The sequence below is a fragment of the Equus przewalskii genome, chromosome 22 (assembly GCF_037783145.1).
Source record: "Equus przewalskii isolate Varuska chromosome 22, EquPr2, whole genome shotgun sequence".
Lineage (NCBI taxonomy): Eukaryota > Metazoa > Chordata > Mammalia > Perissodactyla > Equidae > Equus > Equus przewalskii.
The window spans coordinates 16,641,482-16,665,081 of NC_091852.1; the positions used below are offsets into that span (position 1 = coordinate 16,641,482).

General features: G+C 38.7%; 1 protein-coding gene across 1 annotated transcript in view; it reads right to left on the reverse strand.

Moving 5' to 3' along the window:
• Nucleotides 1-11,992: 11,992 nt before the first annotated feature.
• Nucleotides 11,993-23,600, reverse strand: part of TMC1 (transmembrane channel like 1) — a 113,763-nt gene continuing 102,155 nt past the window's right edge. The window contains exons 17-20 of the mRNA XM_070589680.1: nucleotides 21,233-21,358; nucleotides 17,172-17,250; nucleotides 17,005-17,056; nucleotides 11,993-13,619 (exon numbers count right to left, since the gene is read on the reverse strand). Coding sequence (XP_070445781.1) covers nucleotides 13,597-13,619; nucleotides 17,005-17,056; nucleotides 17,172-17,250; nucleotides 21,233-21,358 — 280 coding nt within the window. The 3' untranslated portion in view covers nucleotides 11,993-13,596. The remainder of the gene's footprint in view (nucleotides 13,620-17,004; nucleotides 17,057-17,171; nucleotides 17,251-21,232; nucleotides 21,359-23,600) is intronic.

The window sequence follows — 23,600 nt, forward strand, 5'->3', positions numbered from 1 at the left end:
GGAACAGAGGATGCTTTTACTTGGGACTGACTACTTTCCTGTGAGTCAAAATTATGCAAACTCAAATTTTCCATAAAGATTACGTTGTAATTGAAGATTAGATTCTCTTTCAGAACCCTGATATACAACCTTTTATAAAATAACTACACACGTTTGTTATCCTTTTACACTTCAACCAATTGGAGAGTAAAGAATCAGCTTTAACAGGAAGCTTAAAATTTCTTCAGGCACATTGTAAGAATTATCTTAGCAGAAGTTAATAGGAGACTGAGATGTTAATCAGATATAAGAAAAACAGACCAAGGTTAATAGTCTTGTCTTCTCATCTGAAATGTACCTGCTCACTTGCATATAAAATTGAATCTACACTACATTGCATATAGTGCAGATGAAATTGGGATCCAGTTATTCAAAATCTGTGTGTTTTGTGTGCTACTCATCAAGAGTATTTTCCAGGATTAGAAATGTAAATTGAAGTCAAGCCTGTGTTATCACTTAACTACTTCTTAAATTGTCTTTATTCTAAAGATAATTGAAAGTAAAATATTAACAATTTAGCTAGAATTTTTCTATTAAGCTTAAAAAACTGTCTTGAAAACCATGAGCTATGTCACAGTCGGAATTCCAGGAATGTCAATTCAACAAGATCATCCATGCCAAATGTCTGCTATAACAATCCCCCGCACATTTGGAGTTCCATGTGCCAGACCGGACACGGAGCCCTTCACAGACTTTAACGCAGCCACTGCTCACTGAGCCCCTGGGGCAAGCGCTGTTATTCTCCACTTTACAGGAAGGACACTAAGGCTACAAGACAATGTGTGTTTCCCCAGGTCACCTAGTTAACACGTGGCAGAGCTGGGAAGCCAGGGGACCTTGGACTCGGAGCTTGTTCTCTTCCCCATGGATCCGTCCCACCTCTCCCTATGCTGTGGGGACAGCCCCAGGCTCGCACAGAGATAAGACTTGGCCTCTGGTCTTCAAGAGCTCAAACTCTAATGGGGTAAAAAGACACATAAGCAAGTAGCTGTGATGATGATGATGATAAGCAGAAGGAGGAAGAGGAAGGGGAGAAGAAGGAGGAGAAGTTATCAATGCCAAGATAAGGCCACCAGGCCTGAGCTGTACCAATCTGGCATAACCCAGCAGACCAGACCAGCCCGGCTCCGGCGCCGTTATCCTTAGCCGTGCAGCCTCTCCGCATTCACGGCACGTTGGCAAGATGAGGAGGCCCCTCGCACGACCTCTAGTGTGAGGACCGCATGCGTGAACCCCCGAGGGGCTCCGAGCCTCCGTTCGAGTTATTACCATGAGGGAAGACTAGGTTATTACAGCGGACTGAGAAGACCTGGAAAGACTTCCTGCTGAGGCTTGAAACAAGAGTTGTTATTTGAAAAACAGAAACAGGAAACAACTGGATTCTAGATGCAGCCAACAAAGCACCTTCCAGACCGCAGAAGCAACCGCTCGCCTCTCAGCTCAGGGCGGGCGTGGGGACTGACGCATTGGGAGAGCGAGGCTCACCGAGAGTCCAAGGGCGGCAGAGGAGAAAAAGCTGGAAACCTAAGAAGGGACTAGAGCCTGAGGGGGAGAGGCGTCTGTAGGTCCCTCAGTGCATAGGGACTAACCACTGGTTTTCCTTTACCTAAACAAAAACACATTTCTTCTCTCAGAGAATCCTGGTTTTGTTTTTGTATTTTTATTTTCTATTTTAAATTTAAAATTTGAATTGTAAGCTTATGGGACCCCAATGGTTCCAAACTATATATTCTTCTTGCTCCTCTACCTCTGCCTGGAGCACATATCGTGGTAAAACAATCAAATTAAATTAAATTAAATTAAGACAATGAAACACAAATAAATGAGACTGAAATGCTATTATGATGGGTTTTAGGAAGGTTGTTTGCTGTCTGTTTTTACAGTTAGCGAAATAATTCTTAACAAAATCAAGCCACATGGGCAGTCTCAGCAGGGACCTAAAATGTCATAGGAGAATAGTTTCAGTGCATTAACTCGGGTTAACTTCATGTAAAACCTAAAAAAAAGTAAAAAATGGTGGCGCTCCCCCTTGTGGTAGTACTTTTGGAGCACCGAACTCAAACCCAAATTCTTTGCACAAGAAAGCATGGATGTCCTAGTGAGCCAGGAGAGCAACTGCACTTTTTCAGATAAGAGAAAGACCACGAAAGCTGTGAAAAATGGCTTCAGGATGTCCAAAACAGGGCTGTTTATTTGAAGGACTTCTGATCCCAGAAATATCAGAGTGTACACTGACGGCCCTTGGACAGCATCCTGCTGACAGATGGAGTGGGGGTGTGTGTGTGTGTGTATTTGTGCTAATTGCTAACATTTAAAATATTTTGGTATGTGGCCTAAAGATCCAGGTTTCCAGCTTCTCCTTAAAAGTCAGAGACCTGGGAGCCCTGCATCTGCAAAATAAGCTAAAACTGAGTCATTAACGCTCCCTAAGAATAGAGCAGTTCTGCTCTTTTCACTACAGTCCCACTGGACAACCCCACTTACTGTGTTACTCTGTTGGCCTCTGTTGGCTTCTGGGTTTGTGATCCCTGTTAAAGCAGAAAGGGCATGGCAGAGGCTCTGATGTTGAAAGAGCACAAAACATGGAATAACAGATTCTGCTGGTTCCCAGCTCTGCCACCTCCTGGCTGGGTCACTTTGGGCAAAAACAGTCCGTATCTTTAAACCTCTGTATTTTCATCATTTCTTATACTCATCCTATCCTGCTGGGTTTTTTTGTTTTCGTATAAACAGAGTAAAATATAGAGTATGTAGAACACGTACGGATTATACTCTAAAACATTATTTGTGTAAAGTAATGCTTATTTCTTTAAAACAAGCAAATTATGGTAGAGCTTCCATAGTTCGTGGTAATTTAAATGCTTTTCATGAGGTCCCTCCCACCCCCCAAGAAGTCTTCAGTCATCAAAAACATTCAAAGAAGTGCCCTCTGGTTGTCTCTTTTTCATCAGTTATGTCTCAACGCCAATGTCACCTCTCAGACGAGCTTCCCTGATTACCTTGCAAAAGTGGCCCTCCCAGCCACTTTCTCAGATTTACCTTATTTTGCCTTTTTCTTAGCCATTATCAGTAGCAGAAGTTGTTGTGAAGCTACTCTTTCACTTGCTTGGTTTACTTGCTTTTGTGATGGTTTCTTTCCTGTGTCCTCCTTCTGGAAAGAGATCTGCTGTGTTCAATGCTGGGTACTAGAGCCTAGTACAGTGACTGACACCTCCTGTCCCATAATATCTATGCGCCTTATAGGGTAGTGTTCCCCAGCCTATTCTGAACACTAGTTGGTTCTTTATCTTCTTGTGTGTTATCTTGAGGGAGATGAGAAAAGGGAGAACCAGTGAGAGTCATGGAAGGCCAGCTGATGTTATCAAGGAAGACAAAGCCGTCACTCACAATCGAGGAGCTAAAAATTCACCTCTGTGCTAGCAGTTGGGAAACATTTCTTAGTGGTCAGTCTGACCCTGAACATGATGACTCCAGGAACCCTCCCAAAAGGGCTCATTGGATTCATCTAAGAATACATGGCATCACTTGTGATTTGCAGATTTGTGACATTTATTTTTCATAATTTTTTGGATCCAGTTCTAAACTCTAAAATAAGCTTAAGAATTAAATAATTTGGAAAACTGAGAAGAAAGCTGGTGTTTTCATCTCTTTGATTAATCATTTACAGTTTATCACAGATCAGCCTGCACATTAACAACAGTAAGAAGACAATCAAAGCCATGTGACTAATACATATAAAAAAATTAAGCACAAACACTTACCACAAAGTGAAAATTTGAATTTTTCTTTTACTGGTAGGCTTGGGAAATGGTGTGACTTAGCATTCAACATTGCCATTGCCTCAAGAATATTATCCCTGTGTCCCAGAGAAGGAAGTTCTGTGACCTCCATTTATACTCCACGGGCCATAAAGTGACAGAAAAGGCAACAGAAAAGTAGCCAAGTGTATGTCTGTCAACACTTCCTTCCTCCTCCTCGTTGCCCGCCTCCCACCCAAGACCACCTGGTCACAACGCTAGGAGCCTACTGCCTTCCTTTCGCCACAGTATGGAAAACCTGACGTGTCATTGCTTTCAAGAGACTTTTATTTTTAAAAGGTTATTATTGCTGGTTAGCTAAAAATCTTCCCTGGGCCTCACCAGACTTATGTCCAAAGGGAATATTTATTAACACTAAGATCCAAAGTGTTATTAGACCCATGTTTTGGGACATACACATTAGTACTCTGCAAAGTGCCACCTGATTATGTGTGTTATTTCGTAGTTTATGAACTGGCCTATCAGTCTCATTCCCCATGAGGCTTGCTCTGTGCTCTGTTTTTCCCTCCCCCATCCTTCAAACCTATGCCCGAGAAGTACCTGTCATGGATGTCTGCCGTGAGGACCCCAGAATCCTTTCAAGTGGGCCATTTCCCGTGCTCCCCAAGCTGCCAGTTGATGGTAGTGCCACAGTGATGTCATGCTGCATTCACAGGTGAGCGAATGGCTCTCTCCCTTTCTATGTGTCAGGTGCTGTTCCCCAACCGTTAACGGAGCATCACATCTACCCCACCGTCCCAGAATCCTCCTTCCACCAACTGCCGCATCAGATTCTGTCTGCAGTCTCTGTCTGTCTGCACTGGACTCTAATCTAGTCCATTTCCATTCCTTTCACCCACTTCCTCAAAGGCAGCATCCGCCCATGCAAATCCACCTCTTCGACCAGAGGGAAGGGAGCCACCAGCTCTATCAGCTTATCAAAAATTTCACAGCAGATCTGAAATCTAGCTCTGTATATAGTTTAACTGAAACGTTCATTAAAATTTATTTCACAACCTCAGAATGTTCTTAGAGCAGCACTGTCCAACAGAAATGGAATGCAGTCACAAATGCAAGCCATGTGTCATTCAAAATTTCCTAGTAGCCATATTAAAGAAAGGGGGGAAAAGTGAAAGTAATTTTAGCAATTTATTTAAGCAAACATACCCAAAATAATATCTTTCCAACACACAATCAAAATGAAAAAATCGCTAATGAGAACTTTTATGTTAGCTTTTTCATACAGAGTCTTTAAAATACAGTGTGTAGTTTACACCTACGTCATTTCTCAATTTCCAGTAATGTTGTAAATGCTCGATAGTCCCGTGTGGCTAGTGGCTACCATACTGGGCAGCTCAGGTTCAGAGCACAACAAAGAATTTTAGCAATCACACTGTGCAACCCCTTTATCTTGCAAATGGGACTCAGAGAGGTTACTCAATTTCCAAGAAGTCAAACAGCTCATCAGTAGCGGGGACAGGACTAAAACACTGGGACCTGATGCCCTCTCACATGCATTTTTATTCACTTCATGCCACTTATCTTAAATTTGTTAAGCCACTCTGATTCTAGAACATCCCCATCTAAAAAATAACTGTGTGCCAAAATAATCTGGACAGTTGTTTTTATTGGGCCTATAAAAGATTAGGCATTAGGTTTTTCCAATTGAGTAAAACCTTCCTTGCAACTGGTTTTTGGTGAATAACTTTCTGAATTGGATCAATTAAAATCATTCTAGATTTTTAACTAGAACATAGCTAAATTTTTCAAATAAAAATATTTGATTGACAAAAAAGGAGAATCACAGGTAATATTTACCCAGCTCTTAACTATGGTCTAAGCCCGGTGCTCAGTGATCTTCAGTAGCCTTCCACAACTTCTGCAACAGCTCAAGTGGAGAGGAATATAATCCTTTTTAGAGATGAGGAAATTGAGCTTAGAGAAAGTAGTTAGCCCAGGCCAAAAACTAATAATGATAGCAAAGAAAGCCCAGGGCCAGTGAGTAGCACTTTTAGTCTTAGTCAGGAACAGAACTTGAACTCAAACCTTGGCCCTGACTCCCAGGCCATTGCACGCACACTCCGCCACTCAGCCCCTACAATTATCTAGTAGTCTGCTGAGTTGAGATATGTGGAGCTTTTTCTGTGATACAGGTCCAAAAGGCTGAGTATTTCCACTGGGTCTTATGTATTGTTCCACTAGAGGCAAACATTTCTCATGGAGTCCACTCATTCCATATTAAAATGTGATTGAGATCAGTTGTAATTCCAACCCAGGGCTCCTGGTTTGTTTGTTTGTTTTTTGAGGAAGATTAGCCCTGAGCTAACTACTACCAATCCTCCTCTTTTTGCTGAGGAGGACTGGCCCTGAGTTAACATCCATGCCCATCTTCCTTGACTTTATATGTGGGACGCTTACCACAGCCTTGCTTTTGCCAAGTGGTGCCATGTCTGCACCTGGGATCCAAACCAGCGAACCCCGGGCCACCGAATCAGAAAGTGTGAACTTAACTGCTGCGCCACCGGGACAGCCCCCCAGGGTTCCTTTTGCAGCAGGCTAGTTATCATCTGCTGAGGGGCTCTTCCGTAGTCATTTATGCAATTTTGAATTCCTCTACAAGTATATTTATTAATTCCAAGGTCAGTAACCCACACACCTTGCTCTTCAGAACTGTTACTCCATCTATGATCTTTTTTAGGGTTATCCTCACTCCATGCACAACAATATGATATTCACATAAAATCTCTCTTAATTAATGTCATTCAGTTTGATCTGCCTTGATGTGTAGATTCATTTTTAAAAATTTGTACAGAATCTATTTCCCCCATTTACTTCTATTATCAAATCTAAGTAATATTCATATGGGAAAAAAGTTTAATCCTCAAAGAAAAAAAAGCGTTTTACGATTTTAGCATTCAATTCAGTCACACTCTCTACTTTTTTTGACTCACAATCCTTATATGCATTTGGGCTATTTACATAATTCCTGCAAGATACTAACCAGGCCTATAAGGCCTTACACTCTAATTTATGAGCACATCAGCCTTACAGATTGCTAATTCCATGGCTGGATTACCTGATAGAGCAAGTAAACAGGTGTTTAGAAAACCGACAAAGCAGGAGTTATTATTTTCAGAAAACTGCCTCTGACTTCAGCATGCAAGTTTAGTGTTTTAAAACTAATCTCGTTTTTATTTAAAATTAGATAGTAGAGCTCACCATATCTTCAGTGTTACATTCCTGTAAAAATCATAATCCAGTCAGGCTCTGTCTAATTCTCATTTCAACAGTGTTCTCAATTACTTCACAGAGTTTACATGTATGATCAAGCAGAAAAATTAATTATACCACAACATAAATATTTAGAAACAAGAATGACAACCCTGGCTATCATTGAGCACTAACTACATCCTAGGCATGGTGCCATGTTCTATGCAACTTTTATCTCTTTTAATCCCAAATAGAAACTTTCTGGAGTAGGGCTTTTATTATTCCAATTTTTAGAGATGAGAAACATGAGGTTTTGAGAGATTGAGCAATTTCCTTAAAGTCACATGACATATGTTAATTTTTGCCTGTTTGAAATGAGCATAAGCATTCTCGTATTTGGGAATGTTTGGTTGACTAAATGATAAACAAAAAAAATCAAGACATAACTGATGAATAAAAGAAAGAACAAATGAGTAACAAAATGTATAACATTTTGGTGCCTTCTAACCTGCAGTGTTGAAGAAAAGCCAGAGATGCCTTTTGTGGCTCCATTTAAACACATTCTCACTAATATTGTGGGCCCACACTGAGCCCCAAGCCTAGCTGGGCCAACCAGATACATCGCAATGAACCAATGCTAAGTGAGAATGAGCCAGCTACATTTTACAGCATCAAGCTGCAAACGATCCAAAGTTTTTCAAAGATTTCAGGAGTTGTATTAGCCAATTTTCTTTTTTACTTGCAAATATCATGTTTCTGTTTTCAGTAGAAACAATACAGCACAAAGAATAAAGCTGCGGGATCCTCCCTTTAGATCCAATGCTCTGTTGAGCACGGTCTCATCCTTCGCTCCAGGATCTGAGCTGAAAGTAACCCTAGCACCCTCCAAATTCTGATCCATCATGTCTCCAACTACAGCAATGGCCAGGTCACTTAATTTGTGCCTGCCTCCTTTTCTCCCTGTATAAAAGGAACACAATGGTATTCTCTCTCAATGGAGATCAGAAAGTTAGAGCTTTGCTTTCTCTTTGAAAATCAATGCATCCAAAATAGCTACCAATAATTATCTGGATTGGTGAATATGTTTTTCTGTCTGAAGCACTAAATGATCTCTTATTTACTTTTTCCAGTTCATCCACATCACTCACTTAAGCAGAATGTGTTGGCTGGTGCAGACTATTTCTGTTTACAAAGGGAAACTAAACTCAGAAGAGAAACTATAATAATGGGGTCTTATACTGTCCAGACATTTTTAATCCACCTTTATCCACAGGTAAGAGAGCATGGATAGTCTAATCCACTTTAAGGATGGTATTTTTCCCCTGAAATTGTTGGTGAAATCTTCAGGTGGTCAGTCAGGGCTTTCAGAACCTAAACCACCCTCTGAATTCAAGCTGAATACATTTGGCTATGTCATGATCCACTTGACATGACCAGTAACTAATTTGCTATATTATGGAATATTCTATCACTTCATTTAGACTTAAGGAGTTTCTGTTAGTTTACATATGATGTAAAGTGAGTGATCCAGAAGGAATTTGATTGGTATTGTACCAGCAATGGATTAGATGCCAAGGTCATGCATTCAGACTTTTCTTTTGAATAGTGATGGTAACCTGAGAAATATGGCCCTCATCAACGGCAGCAACACAAACATTAAACTTCAAATAAAATATCAGGGACTCTACCTGATATTCTTTGATTTGGAGAAATTATTTTAGACCAGTTACTTTTAGTAACAAAATCAAAATGGAAATACTGTAACTTTGACTAAAGTTTTAGTAAATCAAACAAAAGAAGAAAAAACATTAATTTCCCAGATGGTACCTTGCATCGGTTATCATCTGTGGATGATACTTAATTTGGTGCAGCATATGAGATTTGGCTTCCAAAAAAATGACTTAAAATATTTTCCTTGAGCTTAAAACTCTTAAAAAAGAATGAGATAGTTGCTAAAAAGAGCTTTTATATAGCCACAAGCAAAACAGGATCAAGAGAAAATTTAGTGACATTTAAGGGTAATGGCTTTGAATTAGAAAACTAATATAAAGTAATATAATTGTATCAATAAGTTGACCCAAACTGTCTTTACATGCATATATATTGATTTAAAAGTCTATGCTAACAAATTAGTGCTTTTGCACAAAAATGTGTTCTAAAATTTAAAGTTAATACTTAATTTTTAAATAATCAAACTAAATGTACAACAGTAGAAAAGTTAAACTAATTATGCTGTCGTATGAAAGAATATTTTATAGCCACTAAAAAAGGTCTTAAAGAAATTTTTATGACATGGGAAAATGTTAAAGAAAGTAGGATGAAAACTAAATATATCTTATGATCCAAAATATTTTATTGAGTCTGTGTGTATGAATCTAAAAAAAAAAATACACCAAAGTGTTAACAGAAGTTATTCTGGGTGGCGGAATTATGGAGTTCTTTTATTTTTTTATTCTATTAAAAATTTCTAAATTTGCTATAATGAGCATGTACCACTACTATAAGTTTTTAAACTACCATGAGGCTTTGTATAAAAACTTGGTGTGTGTGAAGAAGTTGTGTGTTATATATTACCTAAGTCTCCAAAAGAGGTCAAGTATTTCATGGATGCATTTTTCATTGTTCATAATTATTAAGTCACCAAGACCCATCCTGGAAAAGGCAGCTGGACCATCCAAGGCCAAACATCCAACGTGATCCATTACAAGAGAACTTTGAGAAAAAGAAATCTCATATAGGGGCTTGAGAACTCCCGACATCATCTTACAATGCCATTTCTTTCTCTCAGGAAGTAGATGCAAGTAAGGCTAAGACTATAGTTCATCAAAAAAAATTATACTTAGGTCTCAATGTCTCTTCCAAAAATTCAAGTGTATATCTGTGTTGAGAGCTGATAACATCTGCCAATCCCTTTCTTACACATTTCTTTACAAATAAATGGTAGAGACACTTTTACCTTTGTAAACCAAACAAGGCAAAAGAAATTTATAGTTGGGTATTATCCAGGTCCATATTTTTGACTCAAGGGAGGCAATAAAAGTCATCACCCTCATCTTATTGGTTTCCCTCTGCTGAAACACTGTTGGTTTTCCCTACAAGAACTTGGTTTTTCCATTGCAGGCTAAACTTCTTTGTTTGCATCCCATTTGTTAAGCATGTGATGCCAATTCCAAGATCTAGGCTTATTTGTCCACCAAAAAAATCCTAAGCTTGGAAGAGGGCTGAAAAGACAAGGAGAATATCTGGACTTTGTTTGACATTGCACTTGACAGAGAATAAGAGAAAGCAAATCTCTTTTCCAATTTCTATTTGATAGAGTACTATAATATCTGTGCCACTATGAAGAAAGGGACAGTCTTGCCCTGAATGGAAAGGTATCATTAATTTTGTTCAATCCTAAAACAGTTTTGCAAGTTCTAATATTCTAGAAGATGCTGGAAACCAAGATCAATATGGCAGGTGGGGCAAAACAGTGGGAGAAAATCTAGAGAGTAGGAGTTACTTGGGATACATAATGTTTGATAAATGTTTAGCAAAAGGATGAAGATGTACTGGCCTCATTGTGGTTCCTGGAGATCACAAACCCAGGGTGGTCCCAGTGCTTATTACAAGTCCATTCCCCCGCAATCTGCACATACCCTTCTGGTTAGGGGCTGGTAAAGCAAACTGACATGGTTGAAGTTCCAGTCAAGTCGACTAGGTTAAAGGCAGGGCTCCTGTCCACACAGGGCACTGGAGTATTAGGCAGAGAAACTGATGCAAAACCTCCTCTTATCAACTCATCCTCTAAAGAATGAAGATAGCAGGGGCCGGCCCCGTGGCCGAGTGGTTAAGTTCATGCAGTCCACTCCCACAGCCCGGGGTTCGCTGGTTTGGATCCTGGGCACAGGCATGGCACCACTCATCAAGCCATGCTGAGGCGGTGTCCCACATACCACAACCAGAAGGACCTACAACTACAATATACAACTATGTACCGGAGGGCTTTGGAGAGAAGAAGAAGACAGGAAAAACAAGAGTGGCAACAGATGTTAGCTCAGGTGCCAATCTTTAAAAAAATAAAAGGAACAAAGATAGCAAAGGCTGAACCACCAAGGCAACTAGGAGAACCATACCTCACCGTACGGTAAGACTTGGGTTACCAGTACATTTCTAGACTTGGCCAGGATGGACTCTGGCTCTGGTACTGGGAGTGATCCATCAGGATGCGAAAACACGCTTCAGGTCAAAGTTTGCTAATATGAACTGCGTGATATGGTTTAAAATCTGTGTTCCTCTCAGAAGCCAAAGGAGATAATTCAAATGACGTGCTGAAATGCAGTTTTTCAGTTTTTCCATTGAAAAATGGTAAAGCTCTTCAGATAAGTAAATTTAGGTTTTGCATATATTTGCCAGAATTTTTTTTATTCCTCTCAGAAGGAATAAAAAGTGAAATTTTCTTTGTTTGCTTTCTAAATTTTTCCTGTGGCTTTGATCGTTAGATATGGAAATAATGATGTAGAAATAAACCAAAGCAATCAGAGCCCTCCCAATGCAAGGCTATTCTCTGAATAGTAGTAACAGGTTTGGAAGTGGCATTCACCGTGTCCATGTAGTAGTATGGAAATATTTTCAGCAGCTCTCTGGATATTGAAAGGATTAAAATTTCTAAAAATGTTTAACTTAAATCAGGTGGGTATTTAGGTGCTATAAAAAGCCAACTTATTTTTTAAATTATAGAAATATTGAAACAGCATATCACATCCAAATGCTTATACTATGAGCATTTGTTCAAAAAGTGCATTGCCTCTAGGAAATGAAGGCATTGGGGACAGTTTGTAACCTTTCATCATCTTCCCTATGAAGTAGGGCGAAAAAAGCAAGGGAGTGTCATCCACATTGTAAATTTGGCAACACTCATAAACCAATTCTCTCATCTTATTACTACACTGCAAAAATGACCCAAGTAGAAATAAACACGAGCTTTATTTACTCATCTGCATTATAATCCAATGAGATAATAAATTCAGCATATCAACAGATAATCCATTTCTTACATCATAGTAACATTTTTCATGCAGATAACAGAAGTATTTGTTTCACAATGCAACTGCTGTAAGTTAAATTGATTCAATTTAATTAACAAGCATTTACTCAGCGCCTACCTGTGCACAGCACTGTACTAGGCATGCAAGAGTTAGAAGATTGGATCCCTGCTCACAGGGAGCTTACAATCTGAATAGGAGAGATGATTCATGCATACAAGAAACAATAAATAACCATTACAAATCACAGGAAAATCAATAAAATAATAGACTGAATTAAAGATACAAGAGTACAAAGGAAGACTGTCAAAGAAGTGGTATAATTGAAAATGGAGGCTAATCTGGAAAACTTGACCAGAGGGAATAACTCTGGAATTTAGTATGATGGAAGTGATGAGCACATGGATTGGCAGAAGGACAGGGCAATCATTCTATAGCCAGTAGAAGACTGAAAAGAAGGAGAAACTCAATGACAGGGTAGTAAAACTCAGCAAGTCCATTACAGAGAATGGCAGGCAAATTGGCTTAGCTCCGGACAAGGACACCGTGAGTTAGGAGATGTAACTGAAGTCACACAACAAGTCTGGTTGAGGGCATTGATTGCTACTCTTCAAAGTCAATTCAAACTTTAAATAAATAATAATGCTTAAAAACATCTATAAACTAAATGGCCCCCCCCCCCATAAAAGTATGAAAAGTGTGAGTTTTCCTAACCTTAACAGAAAAGCAAAGACAATTACAGAATATGAGAATCTAAACTCAGGAGATATGATCATTGGAGGTCAAATGATCAGACTCTGATGGAACAGCAATCACTTATGGTATCTTTTTTTTTTTTAATTCATAGAAAGACCCACGTACTTCCTCAAGGTAAGAGACTTTCAACCCAGTGTTGATCAGCCCCTTAATTCATAGGATTTTTCTTCTCAAAAGCCCATTCCCTTTCATACTGAATCCAGCAGCAAATAAAAAGGTCCTGGGTGTATATTTGTAGGTACCATGGATAGAAAGACAGAAAAAAAGGGAAAACAAGATGTTGGTTTCAAAAAGTGAGTTAATGAATGATTACAACGAATATCTTATGAAGGTATTCCTGAACTTAGAGGAAAAACAGGGCGAAATATTCCTGTTCCTAGGCCAAGGAAATTAAGACAGAAGAAATATATAAAATGAAAGTCTATACAAGCAAAAGGTTTTTAAATTAACCCAACAAGTAAACCAGTAACTTGTATTGCTGGGTCACACCCACTTTTAAACTCAATCTGTTAGAGAAAATGTGAGGGAGATGGGTCCGGGGAGAAAGTGGTGGTGCAGAAACAATTCTTCATTTGGAATCAAGTGGGGATCCTTCTTGCTGAACTAGGACTGCTGATGCCTTGATTGACCAGCGTGACCTTGATAATCCATCAGGGTTTGAACAGGAAATAGCAACTCCACAATGCTTGTTCTCCGGGACTTTACATAAGTCATTGCTTTTAAGCAGCAAGGTGAGGAGTACTCCTGGGTCCCCAGCATATCTATGAAAGTTACTGGCCACGAGCAGCTGCAGCTGTTCAAAAAAATAATAATAAAAATAAGAGGAAGAGAGAAGATGAAGAAGAAGCAAATGAAAATTTAGCTTTCAGTGTGCTTAGTGGTTCTGAACGAGATAGCCTGAAATCTGTATTTTCCAAATGTGCTCCACATTGCCATAATACTTAGCATTTTTATAATCAAAATGTTTCAATATTTTTAATTTTACAAATCTTCACCAATTCTAAAGATGGGAGAATGAAAGTTCTGCTCTTTTTGTAATATTTGTTTATTACTGCTTCTGTAATTAATATAGAAATGTACTCCTTTCAAATTTTTCCAATAAAAAATTCCTCATTGTCCGGTAGATATTCAGTAGGTATTTACCGAGTGACTGTTATGTATAAAGTTCTGTATCAAGTCCTGAGGAAACAGCCAGGAATAAGGTACAGTCTCTGCTTTCACAAAGGTTATACATATCTTTAAGTATAAATTATGATAAATATCAGATAAATAGCATGCTACAGCATTATATCAGTATTTAAAACAATAAAGATAACAAACCTTACCTGAAGTCAGACTTTTCACTCACCATTTTAAATACTAATTTGATGATATTAAGTTATAGGCACAATCTAGAGGAAATACAAAAGCACTGCAGATACGTGTGACATACATGCTTCCAACTATGTCATGTTCACAAGAGACTCACTTGAGCTTTAGGGATACACATAGACTGAAAATAAAGGGATGGAAAAGATATTCCATGCAAATGGAAACCAAAAGCAGGGGTAGCTATACTTATATCAGACGAAATAGAGTCTAAGCCCAAAACTGTAATAAGCGACAAAGAAAGTCATTATATGACTGAAGAAGACACAAGTAAAAGTCTTGAAATAAACGTCTTCAATAAATAATTGAAGAAGACACAAATAAATGGAAAGATATTCCATGCTCATGGATTAGAAGAATTAATATTGTGAAAATGCCCATACTACCCAAAGCAATCTACAGATTCAATGCAATCCCTATCAAAATTCCAATGGCATTTTTCACAGAAATAGAAAAAACGATCCTAAAATTTATACAGGACCACAAATGACCCCAAATAGCCAAATCAATCTTGAGAAGGAAGAATAAAGCTGAAGGCATCACACTCCCCGATTTCAAACTATATTACAAAGTTATAGTATTCAAAACAGTACGGTATTGGCATAAAAATAGACATAAAGATCATTGGAACAGAATAGAGAGTCCATATACAAACACACATATATATGCCAATTAATTTTTGAAAAGGCACCAGGAATATCCAATGGGGAAAGGATAGTCTCTTCAATAAATGGTGTTGGAAAAACTGGATATCCACATGCAGAAGAATGAAACTGAACCCCTATCTTACACCATACTCAAAGACTAACTCAAAATGATCAAAGACTTGAATGCAAGACCTTAAACTGTAAAATTCCCAGAAGAAAACATAGGGAAAAAACTCCATGACATCGATCTTGGCAATTAATTTTTGGATTTGACACCAAAAGCAAAGGCAGCAAAAGCAAAAATAAAAAAGTGGGACTATATCAAACTAAAAAGCTTCTACACAGCAAGAGAAACCATTAATAAAATAAACAGGCCACCTACAGGATGGGAGAAAATATTTGCAAACCGCATATCTGATAAGGGGTTAATATCCAAAATATATAAGGAACTTATACAATACAATAGCAAAAAAACCCAAAAAACAAACAACAAAAAAACCAAATAACCCAATTTAAAAATGGGCAAAGAAAAGAATAGACATTTTTCCAAAGACATACAGATAGCCAATGGGTACATGAAAAGGTGCTCAACATTGCTAATCACCAGGGAAATGCAAATCAAAACCACAATTAGATATCACCTCACACCTTTTAGGATGTCTACTATCAAAGAGGCAAGAGATAACAAGTGTTGGTGAGGATGTGGAGAAAAGGGAACCCTTGTGCACTGTTGGTGGGAATGTAAACTGGTGCAGCCACTATAGAAAACAGTATGGAGGTTCCTCAAGAAATTAAAAATAGAGCTCTCATATGATCCAGCATTTCCACTTCTGGAAATATATCCAAAGGAAATGAAATCATTAATCTGTATTCCCATGCTCATTGTAGCATTATTCACAATACCCAAGGTATGAAAACAACCTAAGTGTCTGTCTGTGGACGAATAGATAAAGAAAATGTGACATATATATATATATACAACCGAGTATTACTGACCCTTATAAAAGAATGAAGTCCTGTCACTTATGACAATATTGATGAACCTGTAAGGCATTATGTTAAAGTGAAATAAGCCAGACAGAGAAAGGCAAACACTACATGATGAAGTGATAGATGTGTTAATTAGCTCAGTTGAGAATCCTTTCATAATGTATACACATCAAGTCATGACACTGTACAATTGAAATGTATTACAATGTTGCCAATCATACTTCAGTAAAGATGAAAAAACTTTTAAGATGCAATTAAGAAACAGCTCAACGATGAAAACAGTCTAAGACAAGTGTAATCTGAGGACACAGCATTGGAAGTTGCTGTTCCACTCTTGCTGCCATAAAGATCAGCCAACACAAGTGGAGGGTGGTGTTGAAAGAACCATGACGAGTGGGGCCCAGCCCTGATGGCTGCTAAATGTAGGGTAAGCCATGGCCTGAAGCCATCCATATCGCGCTCCTATTCATCTGTGTGGACTAATAAATTTTTTTTTCTACTTAAACCAATTTAGGTTGATTTTCTTATTACTTACGGGTTGGGGGGGAAGCCCTACTAATATAAAGAGTTTCAAAGTTAGGAATGAGGGAAAAGTTGGAAAAGATTTTCACTGAACTTCTTAGCCGTCACTTTTCCGTGTGGAATGCAAAGCATATCCGTAGCTTTGGCAGATAGGAGTAGATCTTATTCTAATATTTTAAAAACCAGCGAGATTAAAAAGAAAGAGAGGCTGAAGAATTAGAAAAGGCTTTGATAATTCACAGTGGTGAGCTCAGAGGAGCCTGTTGGTATCTTCAAAGTGTATCTTTCTATGTATAAAAATAGTCAAAATGGGCAGGAGGTACTCTGCATTTCTGTCTGTTGTTTGTATATGACTATATGGACGTTTTCTTCATCTTCTGTCAATTTGCAAAGTCGCCTTTCTATCACCACTGCTAAATTTACATTTCAGAAATTTTCTTTCTCTTCTCTCTCTCCCACTGAAAAACAACCAAATCCTCTGTATCTGATGCCTGAGAAGGTCCAAAAAGGTGGGCAGTAAGAATTGTGGAATGACTTGCTTAGGGCACTAATACCACTCTGTGTCAAATGCCCCATTTGAAGAAAATAAAACAGGGAAGGGTATACTGTTTTTAGGGGCAAAAAAATTGCAAACATAAACTTATCTCCAACCTGCTCGGGCAGCTGCCATTTTCTTGTTTCGCAGTTTGTTCTCCAAAGCTTGCTACATGATAACAAAAAAAAAGGGGGGGAGAAGAGGAACATGAGATTTCCTGGTGTTTCCTACTACTTGACATTAATAAAAGGCAACTATTTTTACAAAATAAATCGTATCCTACCTGTTTCATCTTCTTTTTTAGATCCAGATTTGCTGCCTTCTGCCCCTTTGCAGTAGAATTGAGATAATAGATGGTCAAACTAATATAAAAAATAAATAAATAGATATTATGGTATTTTTCAGTTTCTCAAGATTTGAATTAACTTTACGTTAACTAAATCATAGAATGTTGGCCCTGGAGCGGACTTTAAGGTGTTTTCCACTCTAACCTTTTTATTTTGTAGATAAAAGACTGAGGTACAGAGAGGTAAGGAAGCATACTCAGAAGGACACAGTGACTAGAGGCGGAGCTGGAAGTCGGGCCCCAAACTCCTCCTCCACAGCCCAGGGCTCTGTCCACTATACTTGACTGCCGAATTGTAGCTTCTTCTTGGAAATGAATTAATGTCAGTTTAAACTATAATTGAAAATAGCATTTTAAATCGATGCTAATGGCATCCAAGAGAATGGAAAATCTACTGAAGCTTAGGGAATGTATTTAATAAAAACAAAACTGCTTTTCCCCTTTAAATTCCACCCTTTGGCTTTTCCAACTAAGGATACAATCTTTATAGTCCTGGTTAATCAATAGACATTTTTTTTTTTTTTTTTACATAGGACATATTGTTTGCATTTCTCCCTCCTTCAAAAAGAAAATGTTTTATAAAGGAATATTCTTGGGTTTTAAGTGATATTTACATTTCTAGAAAGAGCAAATTCCAGCCAAATATTTGTGCAAAAATAAATATGTTCATCTTCACTTAAAGCAAAACAAACAAACAAAGAAAAAAATGCAGCAAAAAAAAGGTAACTGGCATTGCTTATTTGCAAATAACTGGATACTGAACACATTTCCTCTACTCAACAACACGCCAGAATATGTCCTTTATGAGCCATCTGGTGCTAGCAACACGATTATTGACATGGTTTAGCTGGGTTTGTTTATCTCTTATACGATGTGATGGGAGTTTGAACAAAATTACACACATGAAAGCATCTTGTATAATATCTGGCATGAAATAGGTGCTCAATAAATGTGTGTGTGTCTGTATGATAAGGATTTTCTTAGAAAAGTGTCTGGATTTGGAGAACGAACTCAAAGACCTCACAAGTCATTTGCAGTTCTGGAATTCTCTATTCACCATCTTTTCTACCTTGTGATACACCTTAAACGAGTATTCCTCTCAAATTATTTTCTACTCTCCAAAGAAATGAAACTGCCTGTGGGAAACTAACCAGAACTCTGCTCAGTTACCCAGAAACCCTGCAAGCTGATTTAATATGATCCATTGGGGAAATTCAAAATGCTTGTAACATGTAACATTCTCTAATTAAAGGTAATAAAAAGGCAAGCCAATTGTACGGGCTTCATAAAATGGAAGATGAGATCTCAGGATCTGAAAAATCAAATCAGTGATAAACTGAAATTTGAGTTTTAAATCAGAACCTCAGAACTAAAAGCAACCTTGCAGGACATGTATTTGACATTACATCCTGCCAGCTTTCTCTAGAAAGTCTCTATCTGGGGTTGGCAAATTATGGTCTCCAGGGCAAATCTGACTCCCAGCCTCTTTTGTATGGCCCATGAACTGACAATGCTTTTTACATCTTTTTTCTTTTCTCTTTTTTTTTTTTGAGGAAGACTAGCCCTGAGCTAACACGTGCTGCCAATCCTCCTCTTTTGCTGAGGAAGCTTGGCCTTGAGCTAACAGCTGTGCCCATCTTCCTCTATTTTATATGGGGGACGCCTGCCACAGCATGGCTTGATAAGCGGTGCTAGGTCCACACCTGGGATTCCAACTGCCAAACCCCGGGCCACCGAAGTGGTGTGTGCGAACTTAACCGGTACGCCACTGGGCCGGCCCTACACTTTTAAATAGTTATACAAGTCCTTACATAATATCCTCAGTTTTGCCTCTTGCCCCACAAAGCCTAAAATATCCACTCTCTGGTCCCTTAAGAAAAAGTATGCCAGTCCTGGGTGTAGACCATCCCTGACAAATGCCTTCCAGCCCTTCTAAACATTACCATTCATCCTAAACTCAGTGTTTGGTGCAATGAGTAGGAGGGAATAAGAGGAGGGAAACAATAAGACATGGGTTTGAATTTACTTATTAGCCACTTGCTTCAGGCACGATCTGCAATGTGCTATCAATAATATGATTAACAAGGCCAACTTCTTAAGGTTATTATGGAAATTAAATGAGTTAATAAGCAGATAGTGCCTGGAACAAAGACAGAGTTAGTTCCTCTTCCATACTCCAGAGACAGTTTATGAAATCTTTAATTAGTGGCATTAGAACAATATTGCTCCTTGGCCTAAAACTCTCAATAAGTTAAGAATATAGTCATAAAATCTGACGCTAAGTTTTGTGGATTTTTTTTAAAACAAGATCTCATTTATACCACTCCAGGGTCTTGACCCTTAAAAGCCACTACATACTTAACATGCTCTCAGAAGCCGCTAGATCATGAAAGGAAAAATCCCTTCAAGGGCCATCCTGTGAAATATGCAGCCTCCAGCAGGTCATTTCCTAACACATCTGCACCAGAGATTTACTATCAGAGTCTTAGCACCACCTATAATCAAGGTTCTGTAATATATAATAGTAATCTGTTTTACTGTTTAATTATCCCTCTGTCTATTAGCTCTCCCTTAAATAGGGTATCACAGTGTAAAGGGGTGAGCGTTGGTTTTGCTGTCAAAATCCTACCACCACCATTTTGTTGTATTCTCACCCAGGGAAAATCACTTCATCTCGACAAGTCAGTTTCTTAATTTATAAAACTGAAGAAGATGATGCCTGCCCGTGCTGACGTAGCTCGTGACTGTGACCATCCCAAAGATGATGCAAAGATGACTTGGCCCAGAACCCAGCTCATTTACTTCTCACCATTGGGAGTTCTCTCCCTGAGAGTTCCTAGTTTCACCTTTATTTAAACAAATCCAACCCTTTGTGCCAGTAGTGTTTCTAAAAGTGTCCCCGAGGGTAGCTTCATACTTGCCCCCCTTGACTGAGAGAAGTGGCAGTTCCAGACTTTCTATTCAGGAGGGTCTCCCGGGTTGAAAGGAAAAGCTAGGGCACTTTTCCTAGCTCTTCCACAGCAAGCATATATTTTTACTTAGAATGTAAGTTTATCCATGGTGCCAAGAGTCAGAAGCCAATGAAAGCACCATGGGAACAAAAACTCCATCCCAAGTTCCTCTTTGCAGATCCCTTCTGCCTTCCTTTTTTTTTTTTTTTTTTTAAAGATTGGCACCTGAGCTAACATCTGTTGCCAATCCTGTTCTTTTTTCTTCTTCTTCTTCTTCTCCCCAAAGCCCCCCAGTACGTCGTTGCATATTCTAGTGTAGGTCCTTCTAGTTGTGCTATGTGGGACGCTGCCTCAGCATGTCCTGATGAGAGGTGTGCCATGTCCTCACCCAGGATCAGAACCCGTGAAACCCTAGGCTGCCAAAGCAGAGCGCGAACTTAACCACTCGACTATGAGGCCAGCCCCTCCCCTCTGACTTTGAAGAGATGGACTAAGCGACCTTTGCAAGACCCTTCCGGTTCTCTGATTCTATTACCAGGGACACATAGTTATCAATGGTCTTCTAGGAACAAGGACAGGGTGGTTTTAAGACTCCTTAAGCCCTTAGCCCTAAAATATAGCCTCTAGGGCTGCCAAGGGGAATATTAATTTAGAGGCTCATCATTTCTGTGTGTTCACAGCCATCTGCTTCACGGAACAAGAGGTGGGGGCCCAGGGTGGGGGATGCTCAATGTGCTGATTAGATTTAGCATTTAGCATTTATGCTTCCCTTGCTTTAGCTGTTTACTGATCATTATTTTGGTTACTTGGGAACAAATCTTATAATCCTAGGCAGGCAGAGACAGATGCAGATGGTTGTGAATTACATCCAATAGGATCAGAATATGGCTCATGAATTTAAGCCTCTCACCACCATGTAATCAGTGCTGAATCTGGATAGGTTACAGCACATCCCTTGGAGAGAGAGAGCGAGCTAAAAAGCTGGAACTTAAAAGGAGCCCGGAAGACATTACAAAGGCTCTTTCTGTGAGGAGGGAAAGCACATACGCCATAACCAAAACGACAGCGATGACCAGTCCAGGATTAGAAAGCTGTCTCAAGATCTTTGCCATCCAGCTTGGGAAATCGTGCTCCAGTGTTTCTCCAATGACTTCGAACATCCTATTTTTACCACTGAAAAAAAAAACCAAAAAAAAAAAGGGAAGAGAAGTTTATTTAAAACATATGGAAAAACCATGGTTACAGCAAGAAAACTAGAAATCTTTCTCGAACACTGCCTAAGTACTTTTTCCGGTTAGGAATCTGATGTTTAGCTACAATTCCTGATCCTTGGACCTCATACTGTCAACATCTGGATAAGCTATGAGCAACGTTATCCCAACATAAATGCAGAGTGAAAGCAGTTAGGAAATTAACCACAGCATTAGCAGAAGATTTTTTAAAGTTGTATTTCTAAGATTTTGATTGAAAGATATTTTATAAATAGCACATAAGTCTACCCCTCAGCCAGCTGTCCTTCTAGGGGAACAACTCTCTTTGGGTTGAACGGTGTGCTCAATTTTTTAATTAGCCTTGGAAATGAGCATAAGGAACAGCTTAAAGGAATAAAATCCACAAATAATCCAATATCTCTTTCCATGCAATAGCTTCTATCTCATTTTCCACCAGGTCTCTTTCATCATAGCTATTAATAGGTAACCACTCTGAAAAGTGACTCCTTTCTCTCTCAGTTTTTCTTGTGGACAGGCCCTGGGGAGTATGAGCTCAGTTCCACTGCTAAAAATGGAAAATGGGAAGAGAAAGAAAATAAACCTAAAAAGCAAAGATCCTTAATAAGTTTGTTTTTGACCCATTAAAGTAAGAATCAGCCCCTATAAACTGGAAAAGTGAGAGAAGAATGTCTGCTTAACTGAGTATATACTATCCAGAATTATAAAGTAACATCCATCATGCCAAGTTATTTTTCCTGTATATGCATATTGATTCCACTGTGAAATGATGTAAGTTTTAGAAAAGATACTAGGTTCTTTATTACCAAGTTGTATGTATCATGAGAATAAAGATTGATATAACACTTAACATAATATTTTGGTTTCACTTTTGTTTTTTGATCTTTAAACATTCTCAGCTACTAAATGATCATGACCTACAGATCAAACTTTTTTTTCACCTGATACAACTAATACTATCTTTCAATAGACTGAGAGGGATTCTAAGTATCTTGTCAGGAGTTGTTGGACTATCGAGGGATAAGTTTCACTTCACACATTATATATCTACCTAATTAGCGAGACCTATGATACATAAGAGGGAATGAAACTTTTACAGGTATTTTAAGATTATATCAACTTATTCCACTAAGATTTCTTCTTCATCCATTCTAACTGATCACGTTTCCCACAGCCGTATGGAATATGGCCAGAGGAAGGAGGTAGGCAAGGAGAATGAGAGAAGACGATCCACCCTCCTTTCTCCAGCCTCTCCAGCTGTGGCTGATAAATGTAGTTAGAATGGGAGGACCGGAATCTTACAAAGTAATCCCTTCCCACAAAGGTCTCCTTTGCATCCAGTGTGTCTCAAAGTGAAGTTATGAGCCAGGGATTCTTGAGTCCCTTTTTCAGGTTAGGTCTCTTACCAAGAGTCCAGATCTCTTAATTATGCACAAACTATCAAGGCATCTACAAATCCCTAGCATTACCCTTTTTCCGACAAGTTAGACAAAGCATGCCACTTCATGATATTCCCAGAAGCCCTTTCCAGCCTTCTGTGACTATGCAGTCAAGTGAAATGGTGCTGCACTTAACTCATAGTTCTCCTGTGGGCGTAGCTCCATCCACCCTAGATTAGAACAGTCTATGAGCAGGCCTGTCTTCCCAGCCCAGAAAGCTCCTTTGGACCAGAATCTATGCCCAATTTGCCCCTACATCTCCTCTAGGGCTTAGTGCACAAGAAGCAGTCATTATTCATTCATTAATTCAAATTATTGGCCAATACTCTATTGTGTTCAGACTCACAGAGATTAAAATATTCTGTCCCCAACCTCTAGAAGTCAGCTACACTATTAAGAAAAACAGACACATAGAGTATAATTGCAAATGAGTAATGTAATAGCAGTGTCACAATATAATATAAACTTGTACATATTGTATGATCTCAGTTATTTAAAAAAATCTGCATAAAAAATCAAAATACAAAATGTTGAGAGTTGTTATTTCAGGTCTTTGGCATTATGGTTAGTATTTATTTTCCTGTGAAAGTATTTCTACAGTTTCAAGGTTTTCTAGGATAAACACATATTACCTCCACAATAAATTGAAAACACATAAAAGTATAATTAGCATAATGTTAGCAGGGAGGTGTATGAGAACCTAAAGAACTATAAATTGGGGCCAGCCTGGTGGCGCAGCGGTTAAGT